The sequence below is a fragment of the Sinocyclocheilus anshuiensis genome, unplaced genomic scaffold (genome assembly GCF_001515605.1).
Source record: "Sinocyclocheilus anshuiensis isolate Anshui unplaced genomic scaffold, SAMN03320099.WGS_v1.1 scaffold729, whole genome shotgun sequence".
Taxonomy (NCBI): domain Eukaryota; kingdom Metazoa; phylum Chordata; class Actinopteri; order Cypriniformes; family Cyprinidae; genus Sinocyclocheilus; species Sinocyclocheilus anshuiensis.
Window position 1 is genome coordinate 1195739 of NW_015536561.1, and position 12958 is coordinate 1208696.

The window sequence follows — 12958 nt, forward strand, 5'->3', positions numbered from 1 at the left end:
GTTTTATCCTGTTCGGAAACTTGATCTCGGTTCAAGCATTACAAATTTAGTGTGGCATTTTCATTTTGTCATCTGTGGTTGTTTTTCTGTAATGGAGCTGTCACTGTGTTTATTTATTTATTTAAATATAAATGGTATGTTACTTAAAAATTATTAAAATATTTATTATTATATATTTTTTACATTTATTTCTTTATTTCCATTCATTCCCACCACTTCACACCTGAATGATTTTAAATGAACATTTTATTCATATTTATATATATTTAGTAACACTTTACAATAAGGTTCCATTAGTTAATGTTAGTTAATGTATTAACTAACATGAACAAACAATGAACAATACATTTATTACAGTATTTATTAATCTTTGTTAATGGAAATACATTGTTAGTTCATGTTGATTCACAGTGCATTAACTAACACAACTTTTGATTTTAATAATGCATTAGTAAATGTTGAAATTAACATTAATAAGATTAATAAATGCTGTAGAAGTATTGTTCATGCTTAGTTCATGTTAACTAAAGTAGTTAACCTTATTGTAAAGTGTTACCATATATTTTAATATAAATGTTACTTAAATATTATTTTAATTTTTACTATCATTTATATTACCACATTACCTGTTGCTTGTCCTGAATGTTTTTACTGTCCGGAAACTTGATCTCGGTTCTTGTGTCAGGGAATTTCGGTCAGGTTCTCAGTGCAGTCATTTCTATGCATTAGAAATTTAGTGTTGCATTTTCATTTTGTCATTTGTGGATGTTTTTCTGTAATGGAGCTGTCACTGTGTTCATGCATCAGTGACTTTTTTTCTGATCCAGTGATGCATATAAATCGATTGACATCCTGCTCTTTTTTTTTTAAATAGTTCCATTTCTTACATTTTTATCTTAACACCTTCCAAATCCTACTTTAGTTAATAAAAGGGTTAATTTGACATCACCTTTTATGCAAGCAACTCGGTTCAAGCCATTTTGGATTCAAGGTTGAGACACTTACGAAAAACATGAGCGTTTTACTCATGTCGAATTTTAGAGACACGGCTGTAGGGTAAACCTCACCGTATTGATTTTCATTATGGCAGATGCTCTTGACGTCAGGCTTTTGTGCAGGTTAATGTAGAGAGCGTTCCCATGATAGGACAAGGTGCAAGCAAGTGATGTCCCTCGCAGGGGGTTGTATCGAACCTTGGGTCCTGTTAAAGAAGGACATAAATAGAGGAGTACAGAACTGGACCGTTCAGATTTGTTTAGTTCTTCTGATCAAAAACGATTCTTGATCCGACAAAAATGGTAAATATGCATATACGTATTTTTATGTGCATACATTAGCATAGAATACCAAATGATTTTTCATCTGTTTTCTCTACATAGATATCAAGAATGTGGATTTTATGGACGTGCACAGTGATATTTTTACTGATGAGGGAGTATCATTGCATTCAGAAGGTACTTTTTTAAAAATATGTAATATCTTTGTTTATTACAATTATGTTTTGCTGTTTCTTTTACTTATTTACCGTTCATGTCTTTTAATAGACCACATTATCCAAGAACTGGGGACCACAGTCAATGCTTTACCTAAAGGGAAAACGTGAGTGTTGTCTGGTCTCCCTCATACTCTTCAAGTAATCAAATCGATTACCTGTTAATGCCGATCCTGAGTGTTTGTTTTAGCTGATAATATTCCGTTTGAAACTGTGATATGAATATAAGAGCCCGGATTTTGATTTCTTGCAGTATTCGTATTGAATTTCCTTTTTTTCCCCCCAGATGGAAGACGATTTGTTCCTGACATTGATGACATTATTTCAAGTTCAGGGTTGAAAAGCTGGTATGCAGTTCTCAAAGGTGTGGATCGAGATAATTCCTTAACGTGTGAAATGGTTGCAGATACTACAGGTGAATGAAGTTCTTGAGTTGCTTTACCTTTCATAATCCTGACTGGTGTGTTTTCTTTAAGGGTTTCAGAAACTGAAGTCGCTGAATGCAAGAAAACAATCGGGATTGTTCAAAACGCAGAACTTTGTTATCCGTTAACTGAAGTGAAAAGTTTACACAGCTAACAGGGAACATTCTCAGAAGGTTCTTGCAAAGTTCTCTCAAAAGTTATGAACAGACATTCTTCCAGTAGCATTAATAGGACATTTGTTCAAAGTCATCTGGTCTTTAATAATGCTATCAAAACATTCGCACAAAATTGTTGTTTATACATTGTTCATGAAACAATTCTCTGAAACATTTTAGTTGGACATTTAGTCTGTTTTTTTAAACATGACTACTAACTACACTCTTAAAAATAAAGGTGCTTCACGATGCCATAGAAGTACCTTTTTGTCTAAATGGTTCCATAAAGAACCTTTAACATCTGAAGAACCTTTCTGTTTCACAAAAGGTTATTTGTGGCGAAAGAAGGTTCTTCAGATTATAAAAAGGCAAGAAAGAGATGGTTCTTTAAAGAACCTTTGACTGAATGGGTCTTTGTGGAACCAAAAATGGTTCTTCTGTGGCATCACTGTGAAGAACCTTTTAAAGCACCTTTATTTTTAAGAGTGTACTTGTTGCAGAGCATTCAAAAATAACATTCCCATAATGTTTGCAAAATTATAACATTAGCATGTACATATAGAACATTCTTTTAATGCTTCTCTGATGTCAACTTATCCAAGAAAAAAACGTTTTTTAAAACATTTAGACATTATGAGAACATTTATAAATAATGTTTTCATAACTTAATGGGAATGTCAGCAAAACTTAGAACGTATTTTTGTTAGCTGGGTCTGTACAGTGTGCCATATTTTGTAACGTTTAAGATTCAGAATAAATCTATGTCAAATATGTGGGGGGAAAAGAACAGTTTTTTTGTCTGCTGTTAAGTTGTTGTTCTGACATTAAACTATCTAGCTTTATAATCTTTAGGAATTCACAATTAAGATGGAATATCCCAATGTTCTAACAGTGCTGTCAGTCATGTTTTATAAATAAAAGTACTTTGGTTTGATGTGTTAACAGATAACATTCACAGTGACGCTGAATTATATCCTAAGTTGTCATATATGGTTATTTTATGCATCCACGTTTCAGTTGCTTTACACTTTTAGTCAAACTTTTCTCAATAAACTGAGGTACTTCAGATGACCTTAAATGCCTCCAACTCACAGCCAAAGTCCAACAGCTGCAAAAAGAGAGATCAGGTCATGTGAGCCAGAGGTGTCGCCTGATCAGAGAGCAATGGCTCCTTTCACTGCCCTCATGTGCTTCAGTGTGTTCAATGAAAACACTGGGAGATATTCTCTCACAATATGTGTCTGTTTAACAGTGAAAATAAATTTATAAGCTCTGCAAAGTAAGTTCATATTTCTCTGTCTGTCACCATGCCTTTAGCCAGTTTTACTTTCTCAGGGTCGCATAACTTTGCAGCAAGCCATTCTGAATATGTTTGTGTTGTAATTTGAGCAAGTATTTGTATGAAAGGACTGTGAGATATATGCTCTGGTAAAGCTCAGGCACTTTAACATGATCAATTATTGCTTGATTGTTTACACAGTGGCAGGGAAATTAACTTACAGGATGCAAATAAGCGGTTATGATCACAAACTAAGGCATGAAAACATCACAAAATTAATCAAATCCATTACTAATATTTTCTCATGTTCGTACTGTTTTCCCACTAAATATGATGTCACTTCCTAGATGATAATGTAATTAAAGGATTCGATCAAAATTCACACCTGCAGTTAGGTTTGATTAAAAACAATGTTTTCATCTTGAAACGTTTGAGTATATTTATCCAATATGCTAAACACACTACTGTACAAAAGTTGGGGTTTTAAGATTTTTTTTTAATCTTATGCTCACCAAGGCTACATTTATTTGATCAAAGTACAGTAAAAATAGTAATACCGTGAAATAGTTTTGCAATTTAAAATGCCAATTTGATGCTAAAACAAATTCCCTATTATTATCAATGGTGAAAACAGTTATGCTGCTATTATTTTTTCAGGATTCTTTGATGAATAGAAAGTTTATTTTTCTTGCACAATAAAAGCATTAATTTCTTTCAAAACCGGTAATGATGGCGACATTGCTTATATATCAATAGCTCCATCTTCTGGGGGCCTAATGGTTAGAGTGTCGGACTCGTAACCCAAAGGTTGCGGGTTCGAGTCTCGTACCGGCAGGGATTGTAGGTGGGGGGAGTGACTGTACAGTGCTCTCTCCCACCTTCAATACCACGACTGAGGTGCCCTTGAGCAAGGCACCGAACCCCCAACTGCTCCCCGGGCGGCGCAGCAAAAAAATGGCTGCCCACTGCTCCTCACTGCTGTGTGTTCACGGTGTGTGTGTGTTCGCTGCTGTGTGTGTGCACTTTGGATGGGTTAAATGCAGAGCACTAATTCCAAGTATGTGTCACCATACTTGGCCACATGTCACTTCACTTTTTTACATTACTGGTGAGGCAGAAGGAACTCTGAACCAGTGGTTGTGTGTAGTTCAACTTACACTTTCAACAGTACATATATTTCAAGTCTGCGTACATTTTGAAATACAGGCTTGAAAAGCATTCATTTAACGCGTAAACACTAAAATATAAGAAAATAACGTAAACAAAATGTGAAGATTTCAAAGAAAATATGTAGAAAACAAATAAAGGTAAAACAAGAGGCACTCAAAGAATAATAGAAATGTATGAACAGACTGCATTTTGTGCCTTCTGATTTTTGTGTTTCAGTGCTTCCGTTTACAATTTTAAGACGTCTTGCAGGTTGCAGCCATCCTCTGACTGCAGGCACAAAAACTCTCCATCTTGCTGCGTCTTCACGCAAACCGAGTCGGATAGCCAATTAAACAGAGCGAGCTTATCACACGCGCAGCGGATTGGCAAACAAGCACATTTCTTTTTCTTTTTTCCTCTCCCTGACCTTAAACAGGACTTGGCAGGTGGACAAGAAACTGCAGCTCTTGCTTTCCCTGTAGGGCGCATTTCGAGACCACTCGAGCCGCGCGCGACTGGAGCATTTACTTCAGCGTTTGCATATATCCAACAACAGGACGATGTCAGGCTTGAATCGCTCGTTCAACCTGCTGAGGAGTGTGATGAGACACCAAATCACACCTAAAGCTAATATTTCAGCCAAACCAGCCAAGCATGTGCTGTCCGCTGCGGTGAGTATGAGTTGATTTTCACGCGACTACATGCTTGCGCACTTTGACCAGACTGCGCAACAGCGTGACGGCCTGTGAAAAAAATGTGTTTACATGTAATACCTGAATAGGCGAAGCTATGCAAGTATTACATGAATACCTGTATAGAAATAATATCTGACCCGGTATAATTAAAAGTGAGACGGGACAAATTCGATAACGCCATTGATCGTATTTGTGCGCTCACGTACAGTGTGGAAATGGCGCGTGGGTGGGTTTTCTGTCATAACATTTTCGTACCCTGTAAAAGTAAGAAAGCAATTTTAGAGCCTTTAATGATTGGGTTTGAAATGCTTCGTGGCCGTATACGTTTCTGGAAAACAGCCAATTTTATGACCTTCTCGGACAAATAAAGTCGTCCTGTTAGGAAGTCATGTTTAGGATGGTCGCTGTGTTTCATTCGATGGCCATCCAGCTCAAATGTTTTAAATACTTGTTTATTGCTGGTCTATGCTGGTTTACTATCCTGGACCAGCTAAAAAAACAACTTAGACCAGCTAATCGAGCTACTATGTCCCAAAACACAAATACCTCAGATGTATTTTATTTTCCATCTGGGGTAAGTTAGTTGTGCACTGCTACGTTTTGCCCAAATAAACATCGCATAATAGTCTCTAAGGGAAAAGGCACCAAAAATATAGCCAGCTTGAGTTTAATGCATGGGAAAATAGCTTGGCTAGTTTATTACAAAAAAAAAAAAAAGAAGTCTAGACTAATATAGTTCAGCAACTGATGACCGTCTCTGCGTTCTCAATGCAGGAGCAAATCTTTGTAATGATGACCATGTTCGTGACCATCCTGGGCCCCTCTGGATGGATCCTGGCAAATTTGGAGGAGTACAAGAAACGTCCCGGCGCAGCTGAATAAGAACCGTCTGCCTCTGAGCTTTCCTTCTTGAGAATACTATTTAACCTTGTTAAGAATGTTTTAATAAATGAATGTCCTTGAACGCTTCAACTGGTGGCACTGGTCTGTATCGAATAAAATACTTTATAATTTTAAGTTGCATTCTGCATACAACACATGTGCTTTAGTTGCTGTTAAATGATCACAAGTCAACATAACTGAACTTAAAACTGAAACTAAGATTTGCAAAATTGAGGAGCTAAACTATTGCAATAAGCACACTAATTCACACGCACTTGTGATGGTGTCCATTTTGCAATAAGCAGGAAATATTTTTTTCCGTAGATTAACCATTTAAATTCTGAGGATTTTGTTTTAATCTACAGACATACAAACAAATAATGTATGCTTGATGGGTAAACCAGTTATATAAATACTGAATGTTATACTGAACAAATCTGGAAAGGAATCCTGCAATCGACCCTTTTCACAGACTGTGATGACACGTTTCCAGTTCCTAACATCGAAAATCAAGTTTTTTTTATATTTTCATTATTAACAACAACAACAACAAAAAGTACATTTATAATATTTTGTGTTATGTAACCTTAAATTACAGAATTAAATTAAATTACAGCATTAAATTACAGAAAATTGGTTAATGCCACTGGGCGAGTGTTTCTAACTCTCTCTTCTGTCCAATCTCTCAATACTTTTTCCTCTTTTGTAGTCACAGAAATGCTATCGTGGATTTTTTCTTTGCAATTGAAGCAAATAGGAACACAAATCCGTTGTTTCTGATCACCACTATAGAAGTTACCCCAACTACGATGATTTCCGCTTCTGAGGCCCAGAAACGTGAAAAGGATCCATTATTAAAAGATGACCTTAAAGTTACTGTAGATTGCAGATGAATTATGCGGATTCAGTATTTGAAATGGTTTTATAGAAACTGGCATTGTACCTTGCTTCTGACACGTTGCTAGCATACAAAATGAATCAAAATGTGCAAAGTTGCAAAAAATATGATGACACGTTTCCAGTTCCTAACATCGAAAATCAAGTTTTTTTAATATTTTCATTAACAACAACAACAACAAAAAGTACATTTATAATATTTTGTGTTATGTAACCTTAAATTACAGAATTAAATTAAATTACAGCATTAAATTACAGAAAATTGGTTAATGCCACTGGGCGAGTGTTTCTAACTCTCTCTTCTGTCCAATCTCTCAATACTTTTTCCTCTTTTGTAGTCACAGAAATGCTATCGTGGATTTTTTCTTTGCAATTGAAGCAAATAGGAACACAAATCCGTTGTTTCTGATCACCACTATAGAAGTTACCCCAACTACGATGATTTCCGCTTCTGAGGCCCAGAAACGTGAAAAGGATCCATTATTAAAAGATGACCTTAAAGTTACTGTAGATTGCAGATGAATTATGCGGATTCAGTATTTGAAATGGTTTTATAGAAACTGGCATTGTACCTTGCTTCTGACACGTTGCTAGCATACAAAATGAATCAAAATGTGCAAAGTTGCAAAAAATATCTGCTTAAACCAAGATCAGATATTGTAAATAAAAAGTCACAAAACTAACATTTTTTTAAATACAAGGCTGAAGGAAAACATCGTCGTCTATTCTCTATTATGATTTTGCACTCTGTTTTTTACAGCACTGCTCCATTGTTTCAGTGCAGGATGTGGGCAGTGTAGGAGTGGGAGTAACTGGATTTCAAATTAGATTTTGGAGTTCACTGAGGTCACATGTTCCCAAATGTAAAGAAGCAAACTATTGTATTTTCAGGGTTTCGCTTTAACAGTGCTGTTCTCAACAGTCAATACAGATCTATAATGAACAGACCTATTGATGACAAATGCGTGTGATTGTGGTTCAGATGAGTTGAGAAAAAAAAAAACCTTTCAACAATCAGACTCAAAATGCTAAAGGGATAGTTCAACCAAAAAGTAAGATCTGTCATCATTTACTCACCCTCATGTTGTTCCAAACCTGTCTGATTTTCTTCTGCGGAACACAAAAGAAGATATTTTAAGGAACATTTTTAACCCACGGCATAGAATTATTTTGAGGGGGTGAACTATCCCTTTACATTTTGTATTGCATATAAAAACCAAAAGAATGATTGTGAAAACAAGTTGCTTTAATGACATAACGAAGATACACATATCACATAAAGAATCAAGACTCAGGGAGAATGCAACGCAACGGAACATTTGGATGGGACAGACAGTGTGAAGGACATTTCTAAGTGAGGATGTCCTGAGCCTGGTGTTCCACCAACATGGCCATGTTCTTAACATCCCCACACCAGAAGTCCAGACGATCCTTCATGCCCTTAATCTGTGGAGATGGGAAAAACACTTTGTGTTGGCCGTAGAAAAAGCAAATGCATGTGTATATAATGTCTCGTTGAGTTGGACGTACCTGCTGCACATCCAGTACTCTGGGCTGAACCCAAGTCATGTGAACTTTCTGTTCCACCTCGTCGATGCTTCCCTTGATCAGTCCAACAGACAGAGCTTTCATCACCAACAGCTCCACCTAAGAGAAAGGATAAGGATAAAACCATCTCACAGACAGATTAAGTCTGGTCCTGGATTAAAAACACTTCTATGGTGACTGAAAACACCTCATTATTACTAGCTTTAACCTGAGTCTGGCTATGTGTCTATTTGAAGAGATCTTAGCCAACAACAAAAAAAAAAAAGAAAAAAAATTATTTTATTTTTTATTTAATGTTGTCTATCCATAATGCTGTATCTATTCATATATTAGTAATACATTTGTTATATATTAAATGTTAAAAAAAATAAAATAAAATAATATATATAGAGAGAGAGAGAGAGAGAGAGAGAGAGAAAGAACAAACCTCATTCACTTGGATTTTTGCACTCTGTGCAATTTCCTGGAATGTCAGCTGCCTGTGATTGGCTGGCCGTGTGAAAGTCATCTATGAAGACAATCAATCATTAACTGTTTTAGCTTTGTTACTCAATAATGATTCTTCCTGTGCAGCTTAATTAGTAAATAATGATGTACCTTAACAAAATTACAATATATACATTTGGAGTCAATTACCAGCTTATTACATTTTTAATAAATAGCATTTATACCTCCATGACACAGAGTAACTGGATCTTCTGCATGAGTTTGGCCTCTTGAGCTGCAAGATCAGGCTTTGAGGAGAGAAAAACAAAAATTCATGCAGGTTCACACAGCAACAATATTGATGAATTTGAAAAACACTTGCACTCTGTGCAAAAATGGCATTTCATGTACATTTAATAATAATAATAATAATTCATTTGCTCACCTGTTGACCCCATGCGGTCTTCAGGGCTTGGAATTTCTCCACGTTGCCTGCATTAAATGCATAGAGTGTATCTATGAGCCACTGTTTATCTGTGTTCCTCAGTGACTCAAGGACCGGGTGCATCAGCTGTAGACATCACAATAATGTTGTTTGTGCACACAAATCTATCAGGACAAGCAGTTGCCAATGAAGTAGACATATAGCATAAAAATTAACTTTAAAAAATTTAAAATAAAAACTGAAAATATAAAAAATGATAGCAAATTCAAAACATTAACATATACAATTTCAGTAAATAAATAACACAGGTACAACGACAGGCACTTACCAGTTCTCCAAAGTTGTACACTCCCTCTCCGAGCAGGCCGGCCAGGCCTAATGTGAAAGCTCTTTCTTGCTGCTCTGCTTCTGTTGTGGGATAAAGTGAGCATTAAACTGCTGCATCAGCTTTTTCATATTTTCACCTGAAATGATGCGTGTATGATTTCTGTAGGGCCAACACTAGAGGACGCTGTTTCCCCAAGTATCTTGTCAAATGTAAACATCATACAGCAGTCAGAATATTTACCAGGCAAGTCTTTTGCTTCCACACATCCCAAGTACCGCAGGGCATCCTTGTAGTAGAAAGCGTGGTTCCCAACGATGCGGTAATATTTGCTCGACAGATCGTAAAATCGCCCGTGCACCGATGTCACACCCGGGAGATTGTTCAGTATCTCTTCCACTTCCTCTATTAATTTCTGCAAATATATTATACATGAGACTACATGAATAACAGTCTCAAATAAAAGTTGAAAAATTTCAGCGACATTTTGTATTTCGACAAATTCCAGAGCATGTAGAATCCTATTGAAATGACGATTTCATTCATAAAAATTCGCTATGCAATGGTAAATGTGACTGCAACTTAAGAACAGAAAAGTATGCAAATAAATGACCTTTGTCGCTGGGAGGTCATTGATGTCGAGCTTGAGGCTGCCAATTGTTGTTTTGCAGAGGATGACGGCCTCTTCACTGATTTTGACCTGATTGGGTAAAATGACAAACAATGATTTCAACGCCGTCTCTCACGTTGTAAATTCAAACACAGGAGAACAACTCGCTACCTTCTCCTTCGTTTTCTCAAGAAAGGTGATGGTTGTAATTGGCTCTGTTGAAAAACAAGAGATGTTATTAATATTACAACATAAAGTAGTATTTTTTTGTTTACTCTCTACAGCCTTTGTGATGGGAATCACCGAACACTAATGGGAAACACAAAGCTGTACCTGGCATTTGTCTTGCAACATGAAGGATGATTTCTACTAAGGACAATGGGTTGATTCTGTCAATAATAAAAAAAAAAAGAATTTGTTTCCATTAAATTGCAATTAATAGTTTTCCAGAAGCACAAGAGCATCACAATAGCCACATACACACTGCAGCTAACTAGTTGCTAATTATGCATTTCAGAGTTGTCTCTTTTCTGTATGAACGATGCGAGAAAGTACAGGGAACAAAGTACATTTTGACTCCGTGTTGCCAGATCTTGCTAGGAAAAAAAAACAGCAAATAAGAACAAGCCCACTTTAATACAAGCCAGACAAACCAAAATATCGCAACCTGCACCTGCCAACTTTAATAACTCCATAACCTGGATCGCTTAATAAACATCACTTATAATAAGTGGACATGACAACACTTCAGAAGTGCGCTTCTTACAAACGAGTCTCAAGTCAAAATATTACTTCGGTCAAAAATAGCAGATGCCAAACGTGCTAGATGCCAGAACGTTGCTATGGTTACCATGGTGTCACTCTTAGCAATTTCAAGAGTGAGTTCTGTACACACAAAACCATTATTTAGAGGATTCACTCACACATATTTAAATGTGGTTGTCACTCCTGAAACTTTACAGTGTGAACATGGTCATTGAACTGAGGTTCTAAAATGACCGACTGAATTATTATTATTACAAGTTATTAGACGCATGGGTAAATCTAATCAGAATCGCCTCTTACCTGTGTTCGAAATCACTGAGGAAGTTTTCATAGAGCTGTGGAAAGCAAATAAAAACTTTTAAAAGGTTTCACAACACATTTCTAACGTGTGCAAATGCTGCTGAATCCTGATCTGATCCTGTACCTGAATGAGAGTGTCCCCTTTGGAGAAATAAGGGTCCAGCACAAAGACGGTCAACTTCAGAGTCAACTGATGCCACAATCTGTCAAAAGAGAAAGAAATATATACATGTAAATGAATCTGTTTATCTGTCTATCAACCCATTTATATATAAACCTACCTATTTATCTATCTAAACATCTATCTATGTATAAACTGATGGGCTGATATTTTAAGTCTGATTTGTCAGATTTACAACGTGTAAATGAATAAGGCATGATTTAAAGCAGTATATTACATTAAAAATATATTTACTACATAACTTTGTAAACCCTCAATACATCTGATCTCAGATGAAACACCTGAAAACAACAACACCAGTACAGACTAGACATCTCACTTCAGCAATGACTTAAACAGCCACATTTAAACGCCAGAGCTCATTTTACAATAACTGCAACAACAAATATAAAACCAACACGCAAATAAAGGGCCAAAACTGTCTTTAAACACATTCCAAGTGGACTAGGTAGATTATATGCATTTGTATAACTAATATAAGTCGCCTTTAGCTTAGCATGCTAAATGACTCAGCTAGCCCACACTCACACACTGAGCACACTTCATTCATACTTTCTGTTGTACAGATCCTCCAGTGAGTGCCACTCCGAAGCCATCTCAGGCGTCGGGCTCTTGCTCTGCTGTTGTTTGAGGTATCCGATGACATCTTTCATCTTGAATGTAGATGTTTGAGTGTTTGAGGAAGAAAAATGAAGCTCTCGCTGCTGTCACGAATCAATCTACACCAATAAACTGAATGGACGCCGAGCAGAACAGCGCGCTACCGCCACATAGAGGTGTGGAGGCAGGGTTGCCAAGTTCCAGAAAAATACCAACCCGAAGCTGACTCAAACAGTGTTGCCAACTTAGCAATTTTGTTGCTAAATTTAGCAACTTTTCAGACTACCCTAGCAACTTTTTCTTCCAAAAGCACCTAGCAACAACAAATTTCGTTATTTTAAAAAATTTATTTGGCAACATTTAGCAACTTTTGATAAGTGACTCAAATGATAAAAAAGGCACCACACACACACACACATTCCTCTTTACTTTTCTTCTCTTCACATGAGCTCTTGTTTTGTCTACACACAAGCAGAATCAATGTGTAAGTAATTTACAGTGCTGATGTGGGCAAAACTCACATAATCTCTAGTTTGTGACGTGACATTAAAGAGGCCCTATAAAATCTCAGCGGTCCTTAGTAGGCCTGTTCATTCCGAGGAGCAATGCATATTAGTAAAAGTATCAATTTCTTTTGGCGGCAGTGGTACTTCAAATCTATGCTTTCATGTTGTTTACCCCAAATTCTGCCCCTACCATCAGAATGTCTCAGAATGTGAAATCCAGGCTTATCAGACCAGGCAACTTTTGTAGTGTCCAATTTTAGTGAGCCTGTGCGAATTGT

The 12958-nt window shown here is 36.5% G+C and overlaps 2 protein-coding genes across 2 annotated transcripts; one reads left to right on the forward strand and one right to left on the reverse strand.

The window, feature by feature from the left end:
• Window positions 1–4926: 4926 nt before the first annotated feature.
• LOC107701776 (cytochrome c oxidase subunit 8B, mitochondrial-like) lies at window positions 4927–6188 on the forward strand. Its single transcript, XM_016503883.1, has 2 exons — window positions 4927–5171; window positions 5970–6188. The coding sequence occupies exons 1-2, from the start codon at window positions 5061–5063 to the stop codon at window positions 6075–6077; spliced, it is 219 nt and encodes a 72-aa protein (XP_016359369.1). The 5' UTR covers window positions 4927–5060; the 3' UTR covers window positions 6078–6188.
• Window positions 6189–8206: 2018 nt separating this feature from the next.
• Window positions 8207–12278, reverse strand: LOC107701763 (26S proteasome non-ATPase regulatory subunit 13-like). The gene is made up of 13 exons (XM_016503872.1): window positions 12127–12278; window positions 11518–11596; window positions 11394–11428; window positions 10662–10717; window positions 10500–10543; window positions 10332–10418; window positions 9962–10133; window positions 9722–9801; window positions 9394–9519; window positions 9194–9256; window positions 8950–9030; window positions 8505–8621; window positions 8207–8420 (listed from the first exon to the last, which is right to left on the reverse strand). Exons 1-13 carry the CDS (start codon window positions 12225–12227, stop codon window positions 8325–8327), a joined length of 1137 nt encoding a protein of 378 aa, XP_016359358.1. The 5' UTR covers window positions 12228–12278; the 3' UTR covers window positions 8207–8324.
• Between the last annotated feature and the right edge of the window lie 680 nt (window positions 12279–12958).

Excerpts from the sequence above, each read along its gene's own strand:
- LOC107701763 (XM_016503872.1), bottom strand. The coding sequence starts at position 12,227 with ATGAAAGATGTCATCGGATACCTCAAACAACAGCAGAGCAAGAGCCCG. Across the intron at positions 11,597-12,126 it reads GAGGATCTGTACAACAGAAA|ATTGTGGCATCAGTTGACTC; the intron begins GTATGAATGAAG and ends CTCTTTTGACAG. Across the intron at positions 10,419-10,499 it reads TTGAGAAAACGAAGGAGAAG|GTCAAAATCAGTGAAGAGGC; the intron begins GTAGCGAGTTGT and ends TTACCCAATCAG.
- LOC107701776 (XM_016503883.1), top strand. The coding sequence starts at position 5,061 with ATGTCAGGCTTGAATCGCTCGTTCAACCTGCTGAGGAGTGTGATGAGA. Across the intron at positions 5,172-5,969 it reads AGCATGTGCTGTCCGCTGCG|GAGCAAATCTTTGTAATGAT; the intron begins GTGAGTATGAGT and ends TTCTCAATGCAG.